At 48.2% G+C, this 18504-nt stretch overlaps 1 protein-coding gene across 2 annotated transcripts in view; it reads right to left on the reverse strand.

Moving 5' to 3' along the window:
* SLC4A3 (solute carrier family 4 member 3) overlaps positions 1-18504 on the reverse strand; it is a 513414-nt gene that overhangs the window by 53698 nt on the left and 441212 nt on the right. For both annotated transcript variants that reach the window (XM_078679131.1, XM_078679132.1), the window contains exons 15-16: positions 15359-15565; positions 9945-10034 (exon numbers count right to left, since the gene is read on the reverse strand). In XM_078679131.1, coding sequence (XP_078535257.1) covers positions 9945-10034; positions 15359-15565 — 297 coding nt within the window. The remainder of the gene's footprint in view (positions 1-9944; positions 10035-15358; positions 15566-18504) is intronic.

Raw genomic sequence — 18504 nt, forward strand, 5'->3', positions numbered from 1 at the left:
TCTCTTAATCTAACTCCCCCTCCTCACAACAGGACCACCTCCAATCCCATCTCCCCTCCTACTCTCAGCCCCCATTACCCGTCCCTCACCCCCACCACCACTATCAGTCTCCCAGCCTACACCTTGACCCCCCTGCCTACCATCAGTGCCCTCACTCATAACACCAACCTCCTACCTACCTCATCCACACCCCTCCCGCCCAAAACTTCTCTCCCCCCTAACACCATCCCGTACACTAACACAACGCAACCCTGCTCGAACACCAGCCCACTCTCCCACCAGCACGCGAATTCCCTGGTCAGTCACTCACCTTTGACTGCCACCCCCACCCCCACCACCTACCCCACGATGGACAACATCATGGCCACTCTCTTCCAGATCAAAGAAGACATACACATCATCAAAGAACTACTCTCCACACACCCCATACACCCCTCACCCACCCCCACCCCCCCGCCCAAATTGTCCACTACCCCTCCGGCTGACTCCCACACTCAACACGCCCTACACCGAGCGTCAATCCCTGTTCATAGTCGCAAAAACTGTCCTCGGCCCCCTCATCGCCCCTGCAACCCCTCACACAACTACACCTCCCAGCCCAACATGTCCTCCCCCCTTCCGATTAACTCTCTCACTCAACTCTCCCCCTACCGGACCTCAATCCCAGCTCGCAATCGCAACAACCGCCCTCGTCGTACCCACAACCCTACTTCTGACCTTGACACACTCTCCCTTCTCAGCTCCTATGACCCAGCACCCCATAATGACACAACCACCCCACACCTCACCATTCCCACGATACACTCAAATCCCCTTAGACCCCCCACACTAAACAGCAGATCCTCCATCCCCAATAACCTTAGAAAAGTCCCCCTCGCTCTAGAACCACCTACCACCCTCAACACACCCCGTCTCAACTGCAGATCGGCCTCGAAACATTCCGCCGCCATTGCTGATCTTCTCTTATCGCTGGACCTTGACATAATCATCCTGACTGAAACCTGGCTAACTGAATCTTCGACACCTATAATGGACATTCTAGTCCCTCCCAACTACCACATTATCAGGCTCGACAGAGCAGGCAAAATTGGGGGTGGAATCGCATGCATTTACAGGAACAACATCTCTGTCTTGAAAGTCAACTCCACCTCACTACCATCCCCAACATCCTGGGAATACATCTGCCTCGACATTATTAGTGAGGGCAAACCGATATGTTCTCTTCACAGCATTTACCACCCTCCCGGGGAGAACTTCACCTTCCCCCAACAAATCATGGATATGATCTCAACCAATTCCGGACGGCAGCTCACCCAAATATACCTTGGTGACTTTAACCTCCACTGGAACGATCGCAATGACGCGGTGGTAAACAGTCTTAAAAATTTCCTTGACGCCCTTAACCTCACCCAAATATGCAACAGCCCGACCCATGAGAAAGGCTCTACCCTTGACCTGATCATTTCCAAAGAGGACTCTATCCTACTCGAGTCCATCCAACCCTGTGACTGGTCAGATCATCATATTTTCACATTCTTCATCAATGAAAAAGTTAAAGTTAACCCGGCTCAACTCTCCAAACCGAAAGTCTGGAAAAGAGACATGAAAAAACTCAACGCAGGCTCTCTCCCCCCTAACAGGTGCAATCTCCTACTTCCACCGATAGGCAATACAGACGTTCAAACCTTGACTGACCACTATCTCAACGCTATGACCTCAATAATTAATGAGGCTGCACCTATGCAGCTAAAAAGAGTCTCATCTAAAATCTCCAACCCATGGTACGACGGAAGTCTCAATGAGGATAGACGAGACATGCGAATGGCAGAGCGTACCTGGAGATCAGCTCCCTCTGCAATGCACCTAAAAGACCTGAAGAAAAAGAGAAACGCCTACTTCAGGAAAATAAAACGTTCAAAATCAGACTTCTTCAGCCTCCAGCTCGACCAAGCAAAACATCGCCCGAGAAAACTGTTTGAGCTAATCAGATCACAATCCAAGGATCAACCCCAACCACTCATCACTGTGAGTAAAGCACCATCCTGTGAAGACTTCGCTGCTTTCTTTATCCAAAAAACTGACAACATAAAAAGCGATCTCCTTACCGACGCAAGCCTCTACTCCAAACCCCAGTGCCTAGCACCCGCTGAACCAAAAAACAATGCTACATGGTCAACCTTTGGCACATACTCGGAAGAAGAAATTGGCAAGCTACTCAGCACCCTGAAACCATCCAATCACCTCACGGACCCCCTTCCTGCCTCCGCAGTAAAAGACTTTACCACATTGCTTCTCCCTCTCTGGACTAAAATTATCAACAGCTCTCTCCAACAAGGAAGCATACCCGACTACCTCAAAGTTGGTCAAGTCACACCTCTATTAAAAAAACCCACAGCCTACCCCTCTGATCTCAACAACTACCGTCCCATTACCAATATTCCCACTCTCGCCAAACTGCTGGAAAAATGCGCACAACTACAATTGACTAAACACATTGAACAATTTGATCTCCTCAATCCTCACCAGTCAGGCTTCCGAGCAGGACACAGTACAGAAACTGCCATGACTCACATAATCGACGACGCTCTTCAAATACTAGACCAAAACGACACCTGCCTCCTCATCCTTCTTGACCTCTCTTCAGCATTCGACACCGTTAAACATGAGAATCTGCTAGAACTACTAAATACAAGAATGGGTTTATCTGGAACTGTTCTCAAGTGGTTCACTTCCTTTCTACACAACAGGTCGCAGAAATTCAAGAGCAACAACCAGATGTCCTCGCCAATACCTGTAACGCTAGGCGTCCCCCAAGGCTCCTCTCTATCCCCAACTCTGTTCAACCTAGTCATGGAACCACTCACTACCTTGCTACAAGCATCCAATGTACACTTTCACATGTACGCCGATGACACCCAACTTTATCTCAAATTACAATCCCCCAATAACATCCTGCTCCTGAACTCAACAATCAGACGCACCCAATCTTGGCTTGCCGATAATCACCTCAAACTTAATGCCCTGAATACAGAGTTCCTTCTGATCTCACCTCCAGCGAAGATCTCCACCACTGAAATTTGGCTTAAACACCTAACCGCTCTCAATGTCCAATCCACCATCGTGGACTCAGCAAAATCTTTAGGCATAACACTAGACACCAATCTCAACATGCAGCAACATATCAGCAAGGCAACTAAGGGAGCAAACTTCCAGATCAATACTCTGAGGAAACTAAAACCCTTCCTCCCAGCCAAAGACTTCCAAACCGCAGTACAAGCAATAGTCATCCCTCGAATTGAATACGGTAGCACCGCCCTCTGCGGACTCCCCCTAACCACAACCGCACCATTAAGAGCTTCCCTAAATGCAGCAGCGAGACTCATCACTGGGTCAAAAAAGCACTCCCATATTAACCCTGATTTGAAAACCCTGAATTGGCTGCCTTTTGAAGCCAGAATACACCTGAAAATCACCTGTATGACACACAAGGCGGTTCACCTAAACTCACCCGGCTACCTCGCTCAGAAACTGACAATCTCTGGCGGAACCAGAAACACTAGAGGCACAAACAATCTTCTGCTGAAACCGAGAAGATTCCGGAAGGAAAAAACATATAAGCGCTCCTTCTCGGGAATGGCACCGGCACCGATCTGTACTACATGCTTAACCCCTTTGCCTACTTGTATGAGTTGTCTCATCACTCACATGATTGGCGTTGCAGTCACCTATTTGTACTGTTTGATTTATTGATTTATCTGTCTGACTATGCTCCCTTATGTACCCCTCTATGTAACCTATTGTAACCTATTTGTACTATTTGATCTATTGATTTATTTGATTTGATTTATTTGTATGACTATGATCCCTCATGTACCCCTCTATGTAAAGCGCTCTGATATCTGCAAAGATCTTGTCCGCGCTATATAAAACTTTTAAAATAAAATAAAATAAATAAACTAAATGGTTTCACTTTTTCTTCATTCGCAAATCCCTCCAGATTAAAGTGGATCCTTCGTCTACTGAATGTGGATCATCCCAGGGGCCTGCCCTTTCCCGCTTCACTGTTTAACACATATCCACTTCCTATGTTTGCGCTGACTAGTAAACACCAGGCTTCCCTCCAATCACACACAGATGATACCCAGGTCTACACCAGGTTTCCTCGTGAAGATCAACTTGGTATGGATTTGCAACGGTTGCGTCTGTTCACTCAGTCGAAGACTTAACTGGTTATGTTCGGTTTTAAGGGTAGAACTTCCCTAAACACCCTAGGCTTACTGGAGATCTTTGCTTACAACTAACCCATCAGATAAGGTAACAAACTTAGGCTTTTTATTTGATGCTGAAACCGACCTAAGCCTCAAGTATTCGTCATGGACAAAAAACTGTTTCTTCCAAATCAACAGGCTCAAACCCCCTCTTTCTCTCCTCTCTTGAAGAGCCCTGCTACTGGGAGCTTCAGACAATGCAGGTCCTGAGTCTGACTACTGGAATGCCTCCTCATGGGCTTCCCCAAAACCTCTAGATCAGACGCCACAAGTCCCAAAGTCTACTTTTTTGGGCCCTTTTTAGGTAAAAGAGACTACGTTTACAGTTTTGGCCCGCCTGTGACAGCCAGTCATTGAGGTAGGGGGACGACTGGCACCCCTGACCCCGAAGGTGTGCTGCGACCACCACCATCAGTTTCGGGAACACCCGGGGGGCGCTGGTGAAACGAAGGGTGAGCACAGGGAACTGAAAATGCTTCTCTCACAAAACTGCTTGGCACCAATTGGCTGGCAGGACAGGGATATGGGAATAGGTGTCATGCAGGTCCAATGCCACCATCCAGTCTCCAGGTCTAAAAGCAGACAAGACCTCGGACAGGGTGAGAATTCTAAACGTATTCTTCCGGAGACGAGACAGAGGCGGCACAGAGCTAGAATAGGCCGAAGACCTCCATCCTTCTGGGCACCAGAAAGAAACAGGAATAACATTCAAGCCCTGCTTCTGGTGCCGTCACTATCACAACAGCCCCTTCGGCACAAAGGGTTTGCAGTTCCTGCCGCAAACTGGAACCCTGGTTTCCTGTCAGTCACTGGGCTGAAGGTGGAAGATGCAACGGGGAAGAAAGGAACGGTAAGGCATAACCGTTGCATACTTCTGCAGGACCTACCTGAATGACGTGATCACATGCCAACCTGGATAGAATTGGTGGATTCTACCTCCAGCCAGCTGGCAGTGACTCTGTAAGGTCAGACTTCAGAGGTTCGGCAGGTGGGCTGTGCGTGGGAGGTCGATTGAATGTCATGCTGACCTTGTCTGCCGCATGGTGGGCTTCTCCTGTGAAACTTCTGGATTTCCTGCTGGGGCGTGACAGACTGGTGTTAAGGGATGGCTCAGCCAAAGCCATGAAAGTAACAGTGAAATGGGTGTGGCTGCTGAGGCTGGACAGAGAGGCCCAGAGAGCAAGATGTGGCCCAGCTCTCCTTGAAATGTTCAAGGGCAGAGTCAGTCTTGTCTCCAAACAGGCCAGTCCCATCAAAGAGCATGTCCATCAGCAAGGACCAGGCGTCATCTGTGAACCTGGCCGTATCGTGATCATCTTGAATCGCCTGCGAAAGGACAGGGTGAAGGCCTTCTGGTACACCAGGGAGGACTTGTGACACAGAGTCCCAGAGAGCGCTAATCTAAAGGCCTAAGAAACAGGAAACAAAGATCCATCTTTGGCCAAAATGGCTCATGAGAAGAGCTACTTTCCAAATGTCTACCATTACTTTGATTCCCTATCAGGGTAAGTAGTAGGGAAACTCGAGTTGTGCTATAACCGACTGCAGAATTGGCTCCAAAGTTGGCCAACTTAGAGAGCGATACAGTTGAGGCCACCCACGTGCTTCCTCAGAGGAGTGGGAACTGTGCAAAAGGACGAGCTCCGCTTTGACGTCTGGAGCTTTTTGTGCTCATTGAAGGATTTGGAGTTGGCTGAAGACCAGCGTCTAGAGTGACTGCGGGAGTGGGACCGAGCTTGGGAGTGGGACTTGGAGCCGTCTGATGCTGCGTCTTCTTGGGCTTGGTGACAAAGATGTGCCTCGTGTTCGCTGACACCCTTCAGGTTCATCGTTGCAGCTCTTGCAGTAGTGGCCTGATTGGATACATTTTTGAAGAAAGGGTCTCTGAGAGATGAGAGAAGCTCCAGATCTGTGTCTGGCGGCAGGGAAAGACAGGAACTGGCATTAGTGCCCAGGACTGGCACCTATTTAGGACCCGCGCATGTCATCCGGAGAGGAACAGCTGCAGTGCAGAACCGCACACTGTCACCTTCCGAAGTGCAGATGTTCTGTGGAAAAGTTTCCGTATCCAGTCTTAAAACTGGGAAATATTCAAAAGGTGTGGAAACTGCAGCAGGACGTCTCTGTCAGAATCTCTTCTCAGGCTTCCCAGCAAGAATAGTGCAGGAAAGGTAAACTCCTGCTTAAGACAGCCAGATACAGCCTTGCAACACAGGGGGCATTCCTTCTCAGAAAAGACTAGCTAAAGTGACAACAGTTGTGAAGAATGATGTCAAATTCACAGCTTTAAATGCTTTAGTCTGAATGTGCACACCCTAAATATAGTAATATGACCCACATACATGTGTATATGAGTCAGTGATCACACATTTGTATATGTGTCAGTGATTACATATGCCTGTGTATATAAGTCAGTGATTCCACATACGTATATATATGTGTCAGTGATTTCACACACATGTATATGTGTCAGTGATTGCACATAACGGTATATCTGTGTGTGATTGCACTTACGTGTGTATATGTGTCAGTCATTGTACATACATGTGTATATTTGTCAGTGATTGAACATACGTGTGTATATGTGTCAAAAACTGACCATACATGTGTATATGTGTCAGTGATTGCACATACATGTGTATATGTGTCAGTGATTTCACATACGTGTGTATATGGGTCAGAAATTTACCACACATGTGTATATGTGTCAGTGATTGGACATACATGTGTATGTGTCAGTGATTGCTCATACCTGTATATATGTGTGTGATTGCACATACATGTGTATATGTGTCAGTGATTGCACATACATGTGTATATGTGTCAGTGATTGCACATACCTGTATATATGTGTGTGATTGCACATACATATGTATATGTGTCAGTGATTGCACATACATGTGTATATGTGTCAGTGATTGCATATACCTGTATATATGTGTGTGATTGCACATACATGTGTATTATATGTGTCAGTAACTGCACATACATGTGTCAGTGATTGCACATACCTGTATAAATGTGTATGATTGCACACACGTGTGTATATGTGTCAGTGATTGCACATACAACTGTATGTGTCAGGGATTGCACATACCGGTATATCTGTGTGTGATTGCACATACGTGTGTATATGTGTCAGTCATCGCACATACATGTGTATATTTGTCAGTGATTGCACATACATGTGTATAAGGGTCAAAAATTCACCATACATGTGTATATGTGTCAGTAATTGCACATACATGTGTATGTGTCAGGGATTGCACATACCGGTATATCTGTGTGATTGCACATACATGTGTATATTTGTCAGTGATTGCAAATGCGTATATATATGTGTCAGTGATTTCACACACATGTATATGTGTCAGTGATTGCACATAACGGTATATCTGTGTGTGATTGCACTTACGTGTGTATATGTGTCAGTCATTGTACATACATGTGTATATTTGTCAGTGATTGAACATACGTGTGTATATGTGTCAAAAACTGACCATACATGTGTATATGTGTCAGTGATTGCACATACATGTGTATATGTGTCAGTGATTTCACATACGTGTGTATATGGGTCAGAAATTTACCACACATGTGTATATGTGTCAGTGATTGGACATACATGTGTATGTGTCAGTGATTGCTCATACCTGTATATATGTGTGTGATTGCACATACATGTGTATATGTGTCAGTGATTGCACACACATGTGTATATGTGTCAGTGATTGCACATACCTGTATATATGTGTGTGATTGCACATACATATGTATATGTGTCAGTGATTGCACATACATGTGTATATGTGTCAGTGATTGCATATACCTGTATATATGTGTGTGATTGCACATACATGTGTATATGTGTCAGTAACTGCACATACATGTGTCAGTGATTGCACATACATGTATAAATGTGTATGATTGCACACACGTGTGTATATGTGTCAGTGATTGCACATACAACTGTATGTGTCAGGGATTGCACATACCGGTATATCTGTGTGTGATTGCACATACGTGTGTATATGTGTCAGTCATCGCACATACATGTGTATATTTGTCAGTGATTGCACATACATGTGTATAAGGGTCAAAAATTCACCATACATGTGCATATGTGTCAGTAATTGCACATACATGTGTATGTGTCAGGGATTGCACATACCGGTATATCTGTGTGATTGCACATACATGTGTATATTTGTCAGTGATTGCAAATGCGTGTGTATATGTGTCAGTGATTTTACATGGACGTGTGTATGGGTCAAAAATTGACCATACATGTGTATATGTGTCCGTGGTTTTACATACGTGTGTACATGGGTCAAAAATTGACCACACATGTATATGTTTTAGTGATTGCACATACATGTTTATGTGTCAGGGATTGCACATACATGTGTATATGTGTCAGTGAGTGCACACACATGTGTATGTGTCAGTGATTGCACATACCTGTATATATGTGTGTGATTGCAAATACGTGTGTATATGTGTCAGTGAGTTTACATATACGTGTGTATATGGGTCAAAATTGACTATACATGTGTATATGTGTCAGTGATTGCACATACATGTGTATAAGGGTCAAAAATTCACCATACTTGTGTATACGTGTCAGTGATCGCACATACATTTGTATGTGTCAGGGATTGCACATACCGGTATATCTGTGTGTGATTGCACATACATGTGTATATTTGTCAGTGATTGCAAATACGTGTGTATATGTGTCAGTGATTTTACATGTACGTGTGTATGGGTCAAAAATTGACCATACATGTGTATATGTGTCAGTGATTTTACATATGTGTGTATATGGGTCAAAAATTGACCACACTTGTAAATATGTCAGTGATTGCACATACATGTGTATGTGTCAGGGATTGCACATACCTGCATATATGTGTGTGATTGCACATACATGTGTATATGTGTCCGTGATTGCACATACATGTGTATGTGTCAGTGATTGCATATACATGTGTATATGTGTTAGTGATTGCACACACATGTGTATGTGTCAGTGATTCCACATACCTGTATATATGTGTGTGATTGCACATACATGTGTATATATGTATATGCCAATGATTGCACATATGTGTGTATATGTGTCAGTCATTGCACATATATGTGTGTATATATGTCAGTCATTGCACATACATGTGTATATTTGTCAGTAATTGCACATACCTGGGTATACGTGTCAGTGATTTTACATGTACGTGTGTATGGGTCAAAAATTGACCATACATGTGTATATGTGTCAGTGATTTTACATACGTGTGTATATGGGTCAAAAATTGACCACACATGTATATATGTCAGTGATTGCACATACATGTGTATGTGTCAGGGATTGCACATACCTGTATATATGTGTGTGATTGCACATACATGTGTATATGTGTCAGTGATTGCACATACATGTGTATGTGTCAGTGATTGCACATACATGTGTATATGTGTTAGTGATTACACACACATGTGTATGTGTCAGTGATTGCACATACCTGTATATATGTGTGTGATTGCACATACATGTGTATATATGTATATGTCAGTGATTGCACATATGTGTGTATATTTGGCAATCATTGCACATATGTGTGTATATATGTCAGTCATTGCACATACATGTGTATATTTGTCAGTAATTGCACATACCTGGGTATACGTGTCAGTGATTGCATAGTCAACAAGAACCATCAGCAGAATGGATATTGGGATCCCAAAATCTCCAATTATTCGTCGTGCCTGTAAAAGCAACACGTGGGGAGTATGAATTTATTTTGAGAGCTGGCCTCTGACATTAAGTTATTTGCACTTATATCCAGTATTACAGAACTATTCACACGTCTGCTCACAGATATATCCATGTTTCAGACTATTCAGACATCCGTTCATGGATCAGTTCAAAGCAGTGCTTAATTTGTAAAAGAGTAAGTGCCTGGGCCCTTCCTAGGAGGCCACTGCTGCCTGCACCACCCACTGCCCCCCAAGGTCCACCCACTGCCCCCCAAGGTCCACCCGCTGCCCCACCAGGTCCACCCACTGCCCCGCCAGAGCCCACCAACTGCCCCCCAGACCCACCCACTGCTCCACCAGCACCACCCACTGCCCCCCCCCCCGAGGCCCACCCACTGCTCCACCAGCAGCACCCACTGCTCCACCAGCAGCACCCACTGCCCCACCAGCAGCACCCACTGCCCCACCAGGCCCACCCACTGCTCCACCAACCCTACCTAGAGCAGTCTCCATTGAACTACTAACCATCACACTCCTAGAAGTGTTAAAATTCAGCTTACTCCAGGCGATCCAAAGCTGTAATGATGGTGTGAGTGGCTGGTAAGGTTAATCTTTAATGCATATTGACTTATTAAAATCTGTTGTGCTCCTCTCAAAATCCAGCAGACAGCGCCACCATGTGGTGGACTGCCTCTAGAACAGGTGCTGACAATTAAGCACTGGTGCGGAGCCCCAAAAACCACAGTCTCAAATTAAGCACTGGTTCAATGGCACCAGAGCAGCCAGATAACTATTCACAGGTCTGGGGGAAATGTGGCTTAGAGGTTAGAGCTGGCGATATTTGGAACCTGGGGACCCAGACTTGAAGTGCGGCCTCTGCATCTGGCGCAACATCGTGTGATTCAGGGCAACCCACTCAACCTCCCTGCGCCTCAAATGCGTTTGTGTGATCCTCACTTGATGTACACAATCTTGTAGATCCCCCCACCCCCGATGGATGGGCGGTGCCCACTGGGCCACACGTAGAGCTGCCTTTCACTACCATGCTAGCGGAGGGGCCCAAAGCACCCTGGCTTGCTGTGAGGCCCGAGGCACTCCTGCTGTGCAGGCTACGACACGGGTTGGGACTCTAGTGAAAGTGAAAGTATGTCCCCCACACTGGCAACTGCTTCACTGTAGGACACACTGACCGCCTCTCCTATGTCGGCCGACGCCACTCGACCCCTTTCTTTCTCATGCGCTCAAGCCTCGCCCATCCTTCAGCAAAGAGTGCATTAACACCAGTGGTCGAAGTGAGGGGGATCGAAGGGGCACCACGTGCCCATACTTCTTTCATTGATGAAAAAGCATTCCCCTATTTTTTTTTAAAGACAACCGCCCAGGACAGTTAATTCCAATATTAAAAGCTTCTCATAAAGTGTCATAGAGGGAGTCTCCTGTGCTGTGAAACCAAAGGTGGGCACACGGCTAAAGAATAAACAAGCCTTCCTGCCAGGGTGCCAGCTGCCTGAAAGAAAAGCAAATGTGAGCAACTGGGTCATCTGCAAATATAAAGGGTGCTTGGGCGCCAAACTGGCATCAATTGATGGAACCCCTTGAAGCCTCCTGATGACACAGATGTATTCTTTTTAGGTGGCAGGGCAAGGGAGTTGCCAGCTGAGCTGTGAAGAGCTTGCATTTAAGGGACAGGTACATAAAACAAATGCATCATGTACAGTCTGGGTATCACGAAAATCTATATTTGGAAGCACCATGTGGTATTTTTGAGCATTTTGTATCCTTCTATCTTATAGTGTGTGTAATAATGAGGTTTAAAATAATGGCTTACACATACACAACACTAAAAATACACAAGCCTCTATTCTCCACTGCACCAACCAAGATTTCACTCTGTGTCTCTCTGGTTACACCTGCACCCCTGCACTGCATTGACTAATAGATGTTTTATAATGTATTATTTAGTGAATTTGCCAGTGACTAACGTAACTTTTATTCTTTTGTTTCTCATTTACGCCGTGCGCTATTTCACATGTAGCTACCCTAAGGTAAAAGACAAAATAAAAGTACAGATTTCTTTTTTTTTTAGCAAAACCTTTGACCCCGCCCCACGCTTACTGACCCCGCCCCATTGCAAGCAGCGTCACAGTTCCTATACTTTTTTTAGTGCACTCCGACCCCCACCCTCACCCTGTGTCACTGGTGCCCACCCCCACCCTATGTCCCTGGTCCCCCCCACCCTGTGTTGTTGGCCCCGTCCTCACCTGGTGTCACACCAGCCCTCTCCCTGTGTCGCTGGCCCCCGCCCTCATCCTGTGTCATTGGCCCCACCCTCACCCTATGTCACCGGTCCCCCCTCAGCCTGTGTCACAGTCCCCACACACTGTGCCGCTGGTCCCCCCCACCCTGCGTCGCAGGTCCCCCCTCATCTTGTGTCCCTGGCACCCACCCTGTGTTTCTGGCCCCTACCCTCGCCCTGTGTGAATGGTCCCCACCGTCACCCTGTGTTGCTGGCCCCACCCTCACCCTGTGTTTCTGGACTCCACCCTGTGTAGCTGGTCCACCCTCACCCTGTGTTGCTGGCCCCCGCTCTCGCCTTGTGTCACTGGCCCCCACCCTGTCCCTGTGTTGCTGGCCACAATCCTCGCCCTGTGTCACTGCCCCACACCCTGTGCCGCTGTTCCCCCCTCACCCTGTGTCACTCCCACCCTGTGTCGTTGGCCCCCGTCTTCACCCTGTGTCGCTTGTCACCCCTCATGTGTGTCTCTTACCCCCACAATGTGTCACTGGTCCCCACCACCCTGTGTCATTGGCCCCCACCCTTGCCCTGTGTTGCTGGCCCCCATCCTTGCCCTGAGTCACTGCCCCCCACCCTGTGCCGCTGGTCCCCCCACCCAGTGTTGCTGGCCCCGTCCTCACCCTATGTCACTGCCCCCCACCCCGTGCCGCTGGTCCCCCCCACCCAGTGTCGCTGGCCCCGTCCTCACCCTATGTCACTGCCCCCCACCCTGTGCCGCTGGTCCCCCCACCCAGTGTCGCTGGCCCCGTCCTCACCCTATGTCACTGCCCCCCACCCTGTGCCGCTGGTGCCCCCCACCCAGTGTCGCTGGCCCTGTCCTCACCCTATGTCACTGCCCCCGCACCCTGTGTTGCTGGCCCCCACCCTTGCCCTGAGTCACTGCCCCCCACCCTGTGCCGCTGGTCCCCCCCACCCAGTGTCGCTGGCCCCGTCTTCACCCTATGTCACTGCCCCCACCCTGTGCCGCTGGTCCCCCCCACCCTGTGCCGCTGGTCCCCCCCACCCAGTGTCGCTGGCCCCGTCCTCACCGTATGTCACTGCCCCCCACCCTGTGCCGCTGGTCCCCCCCACCCAGTGTCGCTGGCCCTGTCCTCACGCTATGTCACTGCCCCCGCACCCTGTGTTGCTGGTTCCAGCCCTCGCCTTGTGTCACCGGCCCCCAACTTTGCCCGGTATCACAGGCCCACCCTTGCCCTGTGTTGCTGTGTCACGATTCGCTCCCTGCATTCTCGTAACTCCAACCATGAGGCTGAATCGGGGGGCTCTCCAGCGTTCTAATAAGACCCCAGACCCTCCCTTCCATGCATATACTGACTTCCAGTCACTTGGATTCTACTTGCAAATTATTACCGATTCCCAACCCGTGCCGGGGCTTGTGAGAGCCAGCCAGCCAGCTCATGCTTGACGCCCGCCAGCTCATGCTTGAAGCCCGCCAGCTCATGCTTGAAGCCCGCCAGCTCATGCTTGAAGCCCACCAGCTCATGCTTGAAGCCCACCAGCTCATGCTTGAAGCCCGCCAGCTCATGCTTGAAGCCCGCCAGCTCATGCTTGAAGCCCGCCAGCTCATGCTTGAAGCCCGCCAGCTCATGCTTGAAGCCCACCAGCTCATGCTTGAAGCCAGCCAGCTCATGCTTGAAGCCCGCCAGCTCATGCTTGAAGCCCGCCAGCTCATGCTTGAAGCCCACCTGCTCATGCTTGACGCCCGCCAGCTCATGCTTGAAGCCCGCCTGCTCATGCTTGAAGCCCACCTGCTCATGCTTGACGCCCGCCAGCTCATGCTTGAAGCCCGCCAGCTCATGCTTGAAGCCCGCCTGCTCATGCTTGACGCCCGCCAACTCATGCTTGAAGCCCGCCAGCTCATGCTTGAAGCCCGCCAGCTCATGCTTGAAGCCCGCCTGCTCATGCTTGATGCCCGCCAGCTCATGCTTGAAGCCCGCCAGCTCATGCTTGAAGCCCGCCAGCTCATGCTTGAAGCCCGCCTGCTCATGCTTGAAGCCCGCCTGCTCATGCTTGAAGCCCGCCAGCTCATGCTTGAAGCCAGTCAGCTCATGCTTGAAGCCCGCCAGCTCATGCTTGACGCCCGCCAGCTCATGCTTGAAGCCCGCCAGCTCATGCTTGAAGCTTGCCTGCTCATGCTTGAAGCTAGCCAGCTCATGCTTGAAGCCAGCCTGCTCATGCTTGAAGCCAGCCAGCTAATGCTTGAAGCCAGCCTGCTCATGTTTGACACTCCATTACCCAGAATTCCCTGTTCACTGCTTTGCCTCCACCCCTGCAGGCCAAGGATTGATGGAGGAATTCAGCCCACCTGTGGCTGGATGCTGCTAGCCTGCTCACACCTGATGCATGTGATTACTGTGAGCTCTTTTAAGCCCCAGCTCCCTTCAGGCCAGGGTTGGTCATTGTAGCTGTTTACCGGTAAGATCGATCATTGCTTCCTGAGCTTTTGATATTCCTTGATTCCTGAGCGATAGTTAATCCTTGTTCCTTGATTCCTGAGTTATAGCCATTTGTTGTGTCTGAATTAGCACTGCCTGCAGTGCTGCCTTGTTTTCTGAGTTCCTGAGCTACAGTTAGTCTTTGATCCTGTTCCTGGGCTTCAGCTATTTCTTGTTCCTGATTACCACTGCTTGCAGCGCTCTCTTGACTCCTTGTTCCCTGAACTGTAGCTATTTCCTGTTTCCTTGAACCAGTACTGCCTGCAGTGCTACCTTGACTCCTGAGCCTTAGCTCAATTCTTGTACCTGCTCCAGCACTGCCTTCAATGCTACTTTGTTCCTGTGATTCCCTAACCAGCATTATTCCAGTATGCCCTTGTAGCCTCCCCTTCTGTATATCCTTTTCCAGTCCCTGTCTTTCTTCCTATGTCCTTGGTTCCAGTTCCCAGTTGTCTTTCTATTCCGCCGCCCTCACCCTGTGTCACTGGCCCCTGCCCTCTCCCTGTGTCGCTGGCTGCCCCCTCACCCAGTGTCGCTACCCCCTCACCCTGTGTCGCCCCCGTCCTATGTCGCTGCCCCCCACCCCGCCACCATGTTCTCACCTTCCCTCCTAGGAAGCGGCTGTTCCTGAACTTGCGCATGAAGAAGGCGATGAAGAAGGTGCCCAGCATGAGGATGAGGGAGAGCAGCGCCGTGTTCGGCTGCATCCGGGTGTCCGCCGAGGAGGGGCTCAATCCTGGTGTGCTCGAGTTCCGGCTGTGCTTTGGATTGGGGGGGTACGACCTCAGGAGGGGGTGCTCCGTAAACACCTGAGCGGGGGATAAAGACAGGGGACATTCAGTCAACACATGCAGAGGTGCGGAAGAGTGCAGAGAGACATGATTATAAGGGCAGAGTCACGCAAACACAATAACTTGATTTATAGTAAGGTCCAGTTAAAGTGGAGGACCCCAGGGGCCACACCCAGAACCTCCAGAATGCAAAATGTTCCTTATTGGCTCCGAGTCATCACTGCAAAGCTTTGAGATCAGAGGATGCAGAGGAGGAAGGACTGCAAAAATCACAAAGATCCTACACAAAGACAATTCTATCGTGTTGTGTTTTTTACAGAGTTTTATATAGCGCGTACTTGACCCAGAATCAGTATCAGACCGCTTTACATATCACCAGTTGCATTACACAAGAACACATTCATTGTTGTTAGGCACGGGGAGATTAAGTGATTTGCCCAGAATCACAGGATGCCCAGCGTCATTGCAGAGACTCAAACCCGTTTCCCCAGATTCGCGGTCGACCTCTCTAGCCGTTAGGCCAACTCCTCTCTTGACTTGCTTATTGTGCGCTTGTATTTTAGCTGCTTCAAGACACATCCTGTACTACATGCTGATGCAAGGCATGCAGGAAGGTTCTTAACATGTACATGAAGCCGTTGAATAATGGGTAAGATGCTGCTTTCTCCACCAAGAGATAACTTTTGGGTTCTTTTGTTGAGGAAACTTTCAGTTGCCATGGGAATGTGGGATTGTGTCGGTTGGGAGTTGGGGGTTTGTTTCTGTGGTAATCGGAAGTACCGACTCGTCCTGTTATCTATATACTCAATAAAACACCTACTACTCACCATACCGAATCCTTGTCGTGGCAACGAGTTGACCACCACAGGAAGAGTCCCACATGTGGTGTTCCTGATCTTTGACCTCTGTGTCTGGCAACATCTTGAGGGAAGTCGTTGCTGAGCGGTGATCGTTTCCGGCCGCATACTGGCCCCTTGGTGGATTTTGATGGTTTTGGCATAAGGCGCTGCCTTAAACCGGCATCAGCTCCTGGAATATTCACAACCATGAGTACTTGGTGGATATTTATTGTTTTGGCATAAGCCCCTGAAAGATTCACAACCATGAGTACTTGGTGGATATTTATGGTTTTGGCATAAGCCCCTGAAAGATTCACAACCATGAGTACTTGGTGGATATTTATGGTTTTGGCATAAGCCCCTGGAAGATTCACAACCATGAGCACTTGGTGGATTTTGATGGTTTTGGCATAAGCCTCTGGAAGATTCACAACCATGAGCACTTGGTGGATTTTGATGGTTTTGGCATAAGCCTCTGGAAGATTCACAACCATGAGTACTTGGTGGATTTTGATGGTTTTGGCATAAGCCTCTGGAAGATTCACAACCATGAGTACTTGGTGGATATTTATGGTTTTGGCATAAGCCCCTGAAAGATTCACAACCATGAGCACTTGGTGGATTTTGATGGTTTTGGCATAAGCCTCTGGAAGATTCACAACCATGAGCACTTGGTGGATTTTGATGGTTTTGGCATAAGCCTCTGGAAGATTCACAACCATGAGTACTTGGTGGATTTTGATGGTTTTGGCATAAGCCTCTGGAAGATTCACAACCATGAGTACTTGGTGGATATTTATGGTTTTGGCATAAGCCCCTGAAAGATTCACAACCATGAGCACTTGGTGGATTTTGATGGTTTTGGCATAAGCCTCTGGAAGATTCACAACCATGAGCACTTGGTGGATTTTGATGGTTTTGGCATAAGCCTCTGGAAGATTCACAACCATGAGTACTTGGTGGATTTTGATGGTTTTGGCATAAGCCTCTGGAAGATTCACAACCATGAGCACTTGGTGGATTTTGATGGTTTTGGCATAAGCCCCTGGAAGATTCACAACCATGAGCACTTGGTGGATTTTGATGGTTTTGGCATAAGCCCCTGGAAGATTCACAACCATGAGCACTTGGTGGATTTTGATGGTTTTGGCATAAGCCTCTGGAAGATTCACAACCATGAGCACTTGGTGGATTTTGATGGTTTTGGCATAAGCCCCTGGAAGATTCACAACCATGAGTACTTGGTGGATTTTGATGGTTTTGGCATAAGCCCCTGGAAGATTCACAACCATGAGCACTTGGTGGATTTTGATGGTTTTGGCATAAGCCCCTGGAAGATTCACAACCATGAGCACTTGGTGGATTTTGATGGTTTTGGCATAAGCCCCTGGAAGATTCACAACCATGAGTACTTGGTGGATTTTGATGGTTTTGGCATAAGCCTCTGGAAGATTCACAACCATGAGCACTTGGTGGATTTTGATGGTTTTGGCATAAGACCCTGGAAGATTCACAACCATGAGCACTTGGTGGATGATTTTGACGACCTTGTCACAGCGTGTTGCGTTGAGCCAGCCCCTGCACGTGCCTTCTCCGCCCGACTCCTTTCTTCAATGTTGGCTAACGTCACCCCGTTACCGTCATCACGCTACGTGCAGCCATTTTCTGGTCATTGTGCTGAGTCCACAGCAACCAGAGTCCTTCAAGCTGATGCACTCCGCTGGTCTCAAGTGCAGCGTACAGCATCATTTTCTATCACTGATATGCACAGCTGTGTTGTATTGTTATATCAATTAAGGAGTCTCTTACGCTGATGCGCTGAGCTATTCTTGAGCGCTACTTTAATCACTGATATGCACAACTCCTTTTGCTTCCTGTATTCACTCACCATTCTTGAGTGCGGTGTACAGAGTGGTCATTATTTGCTGATATGCCCAGCTGGGTTCTTTTTGTTCTAATTTTTCACGTTCATGTTATCACTTCTAAGAGGCGTACACTGGAAGATGTCTGCGCTGATGCACACAACTTTTTACACCATGCAAGTAGCTTCTTACAATACATGAACAAATCGTTCTAGTTCTTCCATTGTCAATGCCTTCAGTCCTTGTCGTTATGATT

The sequence above is a fragment of the Lissotriton helveticus genome, chromosome 3_1 (assembly GCF_964261635.1).
Source record: "Lissotriton helveticus chromosome 3_1, aLisHel1.1, whole genome shotgun sequence".
Taxonomy (NCBI): domain Eukaryota; kingdom Metazoa; phylum Chordata; class Amphibia; order Caudata; family Salamandridae; genus Lissotriton; species Lissotriton helveticus.